This window comes from Pinus tabuliformis, chromosome 5_1 (assembly GCF_031772625.1).
Source record: "Pinus tabuliformis cultivar Carrire ecotype Pingquan chromosome 5_1, CPIR1, whole genome shotgun sequence".
In the NCBI taxonomy this organism is placed as follows: domain Eukaryota; kingdom Viridiplantae; phylum Streptophyta; class Pinopsida; order Pinales; family Pinaceae; genus Pinus; species Pinus tabuliformis.
In genome coordinates this window covers 21,759,949-21,767,541 of record NC_142305.1, presented here as the reverse complement: position 1 = coordinate 21,767,541, position 7,593 = coordinate 21,759,949, and the positions used below count along the sequence as shown (strand labels likewise).

At 46.3% G+C, this 7,593-nt stretch overlaps 1 protein-coding gene across 1 annotated transcript; it reads right to left on the bottom strand.

Annotated features, from left to right (window-relative positions):
* Positions 1-2,115: 2,115 nt before the first annotated feature.
* Positions 2,116-6,879, bottom strand: LOC149163324 (uncharacterized). The gene is made up of 3 exons (XM_089429081.1): positions 6,534-6,879; positions 5,500-6,329; positions 2,116-5,319 (listed from the first exon to the last, which is right to left on the bottom strand). The coding sequence occupies exons 1-3, from the start codon at positions 6,877-6,879 to the stop codon at positions 2,116-2,118; spliced, it is 4,380 nt and encodes a 1,459-aa protein (XP_089285207.1).
* Positions 6,880-7,593: the final 714 nt, after the last annotated feature.

Genomic DNA, 7,593 nt, shown 5'->3' with positions numbered 1-7,593 from the left:
TTTCTTTTTCTTTTTATTTATTTAAATTTTAATTTTGTTCAAAAATCTAATCTAAAAAAATAAAAAAAATAAAATTTCATTTCGATTTTCTTTTAATGCGACTTCAATGTTTAGAAAAATTTAAATCAAAAGAATATTTTTCCAATTAAGAAATCTTAAATTTTTATGTGGCCTTTGGCCCATTAAAAAATTTTAACTTATCATTTGCCACATTAAATTAGCTTAGCACATAAAAAACAAATTGCCTAAGGAAAAATTTAAATTTTTAATCTAAGGTTAAGTCTTGGTTTTCTATTTGTGTTAAGGGTTTTTTACTTTGAAAATTTAAAAGGAAAATTTTTTGGTATTGATTTCTATATTGTCAAGCAAGCCTAAAATCATATCTAACTATAGGAAAATTAACAAATTTGCTAGATCTAGGTCATTAAAGAAAACCACTTTAATTCTAGGACTGTGAATTGCTTAACATTTGAATTTCATGGTTCTTCATGGTATTTAAATTTTTCAAAATTTAATTGCTAGAATATTTTTTCATGATAAGGTTTTGATATAATTGTTCATGATCATCACTTTTATTACATTTACAAATTTCTCTGAATAACTTGTGTTTATTTGGTTTATGGTTAACTTAACATTTTTTTTTTCTCGGTAAAAACTATCTAGTCTATTATATAATATTTACAGGTAAACTTTACATGCAGAGAGATAGGCCATCCAGAGCCAGCTGTGGCACCTTGGATAGCTTAGCTTGACAAAAAATGCTCCCTCGCAGGGGCAGCACCTACAGGACTTACCAAAACTCCTCCAAAGCATACTAAAGAAAAAGACCAAAATGACCTGACTATACCAGAACATGGAACAACATTGAGCTAAACAGTAATGAGACAGCCCACGCAGGGGCTTCCATCAAAAAACTTACAGTGAACCTTGTCCAGACGCGTGACTGACATAAATATGACAATATTAAGAACTGAAAATTAACAAACACAGTAACGAGCAGAACCCAAATACCCGCTGAGACCTTTGACTTAGACCAGAGCCGAGAGAGAAAGGAGTATGCCGGAGAGTGCTTCTGGGGATCAGTCTTCGGGCTCTTCCTCAATGATGTAGCTCCAACCTTGGCCTTCAGGGACCCCTGCCCACATGTCCATAGGATCCTTTGCAATGTCCTGAGGTTCCAGCTCCGGAGGATGGGAAGGGGCTTGCTGGATCTCTTTCCCAGAGGTGCCAGCTTCGATTGGTGGCTGCAGCACTGGACTTTCCTCACCAATGCCTTCTGGAAGTGGCTCAGCCGAAACTGGTTGCTTTCCACCTTCATTTCCTTCAGGAGCCTTAGTAAAGAGAACAGAGATATGAGCACTGATACTCGCATTATCCTTCGAGCTGCCCAAGGTGAAAACGACTGAGCCGAATGCTGGAAGCACTTGCTCTCCTTCACTTGAGCTGCCAACCTCCATGAACTGCCCGGCCTGAATTGGTGTGGCTCTCGCCCTCCTGTGGCAGTAGCAGCAGCAGCAGTGATGGTGCTCATCTGCTGCAGGGGGGCGTGAGGATGCACCTCGCCCAGGTCCCCTTCTGCTCAGTTGCCTTTCTCGCAATTTTGCCATAGACTCCCCGCTGCCCTCCTCTTGTTCCAGGACCGTTCTCGTGGTTTTGAGGTCCCCGTGGAGACTACTAAAGGATTGCAGTATCTGAAATGAATCGTAAGAACAAACACAGAGCGGACTTTGCCACAGACCACGCACAGGAATAACAGCCTCAGAGCGGACTTTGCCCGAGTGGGTATCTTCACTCCTCGCCTCCAATTTACCCCAATTTCCCTGAGAGTGCCACTCCCACCTGAGGCATTCGCCTGAGTTGCAGCGACGGTATACTGTGACTGCGTTGTGAGGTGGTAGAGCGCCCACCCGTCCAGATTCCTTCTGAGCCTGCACCACCCCTACCTCACCATACCAATGAACTTGTAGTGCTCCGCCTTCCCCTTGAAGACTCGCATCATTCCCTCGATAAGAGCATGCAATAACTGCGTCCTGCCTCCCCATCGCTTCACCCTGCTCGGCATTGAATGCCAAGAGCTCGGGCAGCTGAACCATATCCCTTGACGGCGGAAAACCATTACGCTGTGTTGTTAGCACGGGGCGGCACATGCTGGGCATGTGGCTCGTCCCTGTCTGACGTTCCATCACCCGCATCCGGGGATTCAGCGTCGCTTTGGAGAAGACTCTCACAGTCCTGAGTCTGTTGATTGCTTGGGATGATGTCCAAATTACCTGATAGGAGGGTTTGGTTACTTTCTACCCCAATATTGGCTAGGAGATCAGCAATCTTGTTGCCTTCTCTTCTTGTGTGATGAAAGGAGAGGGCCCTGTGATTGCGCATCTCATGAGCGATGTTGTTTAGCCTTGCTTCTAGTCTCCAGCTGTCAGCAACTTTTCTGGCTTGAGAGCCATTCTGAATGCGCGTGGCCATGTTGATGAGGATCTGGGAATCGCCTTCCACCATCAGAGGTTGAAGATTGAGTCTCCTGGCTAATGAGAGCCCTTGCCAGAGTCCCTCCAACTCGGCTGAGTTATTGGTGTCCCATCCGATATTGCCGAAGTAGATCTGCAGGGGGGTGCCTTTGTGATTTCGAATAATACCTCCAAATCCTGCTGGTCCAGGATTGCCTTTGGAGGCTCCATCAAAGTTGAGTTTGTATGAGTTGTTGGGAGGGGCAGTCCAGCTGCTGTTTTCCTTGATGTTGCAATTCGTTGTCTGATGCATGGCATACTCTTGAGGCAGCTGCAGCTTCCAATTGTCGAGGATATTTTTCTCATTGTCTGTGGTAGGGAGATCCTCTTTTGTCCATGATCGAAGAAGCATGGTTTCTCTGAGATTGCCATGCAATCTGCTCCAGATTTCCTCAATGGGAGAGCTCTGGTTTTTAAATATGCGCCTATTCCTTTCCTTCCAAATGTTCCATAATACTGTGCCCGGGATGATGTTCCAAAGGTGATTGAGTATCTCACAGCCATAGGGGCTTTTCGACCACTGTCGGATGGTATCAATGATATCGCCATCTCCTTTGCACCTTTTTTGGCATCTGAAGCTAACCTTTTCCCATAGCTGATTGGCGAGTGAGCATGTATCCAGGAGATGCTGCAAGGTTTCCTCGTTTTGAAAGCAATTGTGACATATCGAGGGACCTTGGAAGTTGCGTCTCCTTAGCCTGTCCCAAGTGAGAATCTTTTTGTGTCCTACCATCCAGAGGAAGTGGGAGATTTTGGGCCATGCTTTGAAGCTCCAAATTCTCCCCCAGAGAGGATCCGGCCTATTGGGGAAGTCGCCTATGAGATTGTAGGCCTCGGAGGTGGAGTAGGATCCTTTAGGTAGATAGCCCCATCTGAGTATGTCATCACTGTCCTCATACCGGATACTTCTCTTCCTTAACTCGTTCTCAAGTTCTACTACTTCCTGAGTGTTTGTGTTACTGGTTATCTGATTGCTCGGTCGCCATTTCCTGAACCCATTTTCCGTTTCCTGTGTCCAGAATTGATGGACAGTTGCCTGCTGCTGCTCCTGCCTGTTCGGAATTATCACTGGAGGAAGAACACTCGAGAGTTTGGGCAATTGGTTCCAAGCGTCATTCCAGAATCGAGCAATGTGACCATTCCTAATTTCCCAAAAGCTATGCTTTTGAATGAGCTGATGATGCTGCTTGGCGGCATTCCAGATTAGCGACCCTTTGTCTGTGGGTGTGAGTCTAATGAGCTCTACTTGGGGCCTGTTGTTGGCATATTTGGCGGTCCATATTTTAGCCCATAGCTTATCTGGATTAGTCACCCATTGCCACCAGATCTTGGCGTTCATGATGGTATTGCTGTACTCAGGATCTCTCAGTCCAATGCCGCCTTTGATTTTGGGCATGCAGACAGTATCCCATTTCACAAGTGCCCATTTGCGGTTAGTGGCTGAGCTTCCCCACAAAAAGTCACGCTGCAGATTCCTCAACCTTTTTAATACCCACTTTGGTGCAGCCAGGATAGAAAAAAGATAGAGAGGCATGGCTTGGAGGATGGACTTAATAAGCACCACCCGACTAGCTAGATTGAGAGAGCGGTGAGTCCATAGATTGAGTTTTGAATCGAGCTTCTCTAGAAGGATGCGCCATGCAGGCTGCTTTAAGGCCGAGGCAGTGAGGGGAGCTCCAAGGTAAGTGGATGGGAGAGAGGCTGTGTGGAAGCCTAGGATACGGGAAACAGCAGATTTAACCGACGGAGGGGTGTGGAAGAAGAAGATTTGTGATTTGGAGCAGTTGACCTGGGTGCCAGAGGCTTCAGAGAAATCGTTGAGCAGGGATTTCAAACAAGAGGCTTCCTGAACCGAGGGGTAGCCATAAAGCATGGTGTCATCAACAAATTGCTGATGAGAGGAGGCAGGGGAATTGTGGATAGAGATTCCTCTGAGCTGATGAGAATGGAGGGCATGCTTGATGTGTCTACCAAGTCCTTCAGCCATAAGCACAAATAGGAAAGGGGAGAGGGGGTCCCCTTGTCTTATGCCTCGGGAGGGCTTGAATGGGCGGGAGGGAATACCATTGACAAGGATGGAGAAATGAGTGGAAGTGATAAGGCTCATGATCCAACGAACCCATGTGGAACAAAAGCCAAAAGCTTTCAACATATGTTGAATATAGGACCAGCTGAGCTTGTCGAAAGCTTTAGAGAGATCTAGCTTGAGTAACATACCAGCTTGCTTGGAATGTTTGAGCGAATGAATGATTTCATGCATGAGGATAATGCCGTCCATTATTTGTCTGCCTTCGACATAACCCGACTGCTCCGGAGAGATGAGCATGGGTAGAAGAGGTTTTAACCTATTAGCAATGACTTTGGATATGACTTTATAAATGATGTTGCAGAGAGCAATGGGCCTGAACTTATCAGGTGTAATGGAGTTCTCCTCTTTGGGGATGAGAGTAATGAATGTGGAGTTGAGGGAGGGGAGAAGCCAGCGCAGAGCCCTGTATTCCTCTACTATCTGCCAAACCTCCATTTTAATCAAATCCCAAAAAGCATGAAAAAACGTGGTTGTGAAACCATCTGGGCCAGGGGCCTTACCTTCTTTGAGCTGCGCCATTGCCTCATCTACTTCCTGGGTAAGAATAGGGCGCATGAGTAGCTCATTGTGTTCCTCTGTGACAAGATTAGGTATATCGCTGGTTATTTTTCCAATCGCCCGCTGCCGATCCATTGCCTGCTCTTGGTGTACCTGCTGGAAATGATTGAGGAGGATCTTTTCTATTTCCTCATGCTCCTCAACTTTTGCCCCCTCTTGGTTCTGGATGAAAGGAATATTATTATGCATTCTTCTCTGCACTGTAGTTCTGTGGAAGAACTTGGTGTTGCGCTCTCCTTCCTTTAGCCACCTGACCCTTGACTTTTGCCTCCAATAAATTTCCTCCTGTTTTCTCCTTTCTTCAAGCTGATTGTGTATGTACCGTTCTTGATCCAAGGTTGCCTCCGTGTGCCCTTTATTAATTATTTTCTGGTGGAGATCCTTCAGTTCCTGATTTAGCTCCTGTTGCGCCTCAAATATGTTCCCAAAGGTCTCCCTATTCCAGCGTTTTAGGTGACTTTTTAAAAACCGCAACTTCTGCTGAAGCTGGTACATTTTTGAACCCTCTGGTGGGATGAAGGAGGCCCATATGGTTCTGACGAAGTCCTTGAATGCAGGATGTGTAAGCCAAAATCCCTCGAAACGGAAAGGTCTTTTGGTTCGATCCCCTGGTCGCTGCCATTGCAAAGCGATCGGCCAGTGATCCGACCCAGTATGGGCCAAAATTGCAGCAGTGAGATCACCTCCGAGATGCACCGCATTATCCGAGATTAGAAAGCGATCTAGTTTAGAAGCAATCTGATGCTTGCCACCTCTGCGATTGCTCCAGGTGAAGGTACCATTACAGAATGGCATATCTATGAGAGAGGCGTTTCGGATGAAGTCCTTGAAGCGATCTACTTCTGGTTCCAATCTGGTTCTCCCTCCTGTCTTATCCTCTATTTTGGTTATCATATTGAAGTCCCCTACCACAATCCAAAGTGGATGTTGCCTATTTGTGCTTAGTGCTTCAATGGTATCAAGGAGCGCACTTTTACTTCCAATATCCTGCGGAAAATAGACATTGGATAGGTTACCATGAATGTTGGTGCCTAGAATGTGAAAGGCAGCCTGTATGAGGTGATGGGAGGCGTGGAAATCTGTGAGAGATACAGCTTGGGTGTTCCATGCTATCGCAAGCCCACCAGAAGCTCCCGTGGCATCTACAGCAACAGATCTGCATCCTGGCCAGGCTTTTGAGAGTATGCGACCCAGCGTAGTACTATTGCATTTGGTTTCCTAGAGGAAACACATCTGCGGTTTTTCCATCTTGATCATGTTTTTTAACATCCTGAGTTTTCCGGGGCTATTAAGCCCTCTTAAATTCCAGGATACAAGCTTCATGGTTCAACTAGTTTGGGCAGGACTGTAATACTTCGTCAGCTTCGCATATCTACCGGAATCCACCAGGATTTTTCCAATCTCTATTGTTCTCTGGAGATCTGTCTTCCGCCCTCTTTTTTTGGAATCCTTTGGACGCAGGCTGCCATCCCAAGTGCTACCAGGTTGTATACCTAGTTGGTGTTGGTGGAAAGCTCTGGAGATGACCACTTCCAACTTTTCTAGATCTGTCTCAGAGATGGATTCATATGCTTTTTTCTTGCAAGCTATTTCCAGTTCTATAATGTCCAGACCATGTAGATCTATGCTTTCTGGCTCTTCCTCCATTTTTTGTACTTGACTGGTTTCCTCTTGATTGGTCTCTGAGTCCTGCGGGGGGATTATCTTCCCATCCACCTCCATTTCCTTGGGGATCTCCGCCGAGTCTTTCGGAATCCTGCTAAGGATGGTTGGGATGATAATGGGAGACTGAGACTTGGGGGGGGGGGGGGGGGGGGGGGGGGGATGGGGGGGGATGGGTGGGAGGGGGCGTGCATGGAAGATTGTCATGGATATTGTCAGTGTCAATCATCTGAGAAATCGCCTAGAATGTCAAAGCTATTCTTGGAAGCGGGATGATGGGGTTTGGTAGGCTGGGGTTTGGACCCATTCTGAGGCTTTTTATGCGAGCGCTTCCGACTGGGGACTTTGGTGAAACCATCCTGAGATGGGGATGCAGAAGGATCAGAGGAGTTGGCTTTGGCATTGAGAGGGCAGTCCCTAAACAGATGCCCCAGCGCATGGCATCTTCTGCACCTGAAAGGCACATGCTCATAATCAAGAGGCTGGATCCACTCCTCGTCGCGATGGGCAAGGGTAACAGACTCTAGTAAAGCTTCATTCAGACGGATAAAGACACATATTCTTGCATAGGAGATATACTTCCGGGATTTGGTTTCTTCTGCTGCCCTGATGTATTCTCCCACTCCGTTTCCTATGCCCTTTAGACAATCTTCTTCCCAGTATTCATCGGGGAGTGAGTATAATCGGATCCATACTGGTGCCCAAGTGAGATCTTCCTTGTCAGGGTTGAATCTGGGCATCCAATCCCTCATGTAGAGACCTGCCGAGTTGAAG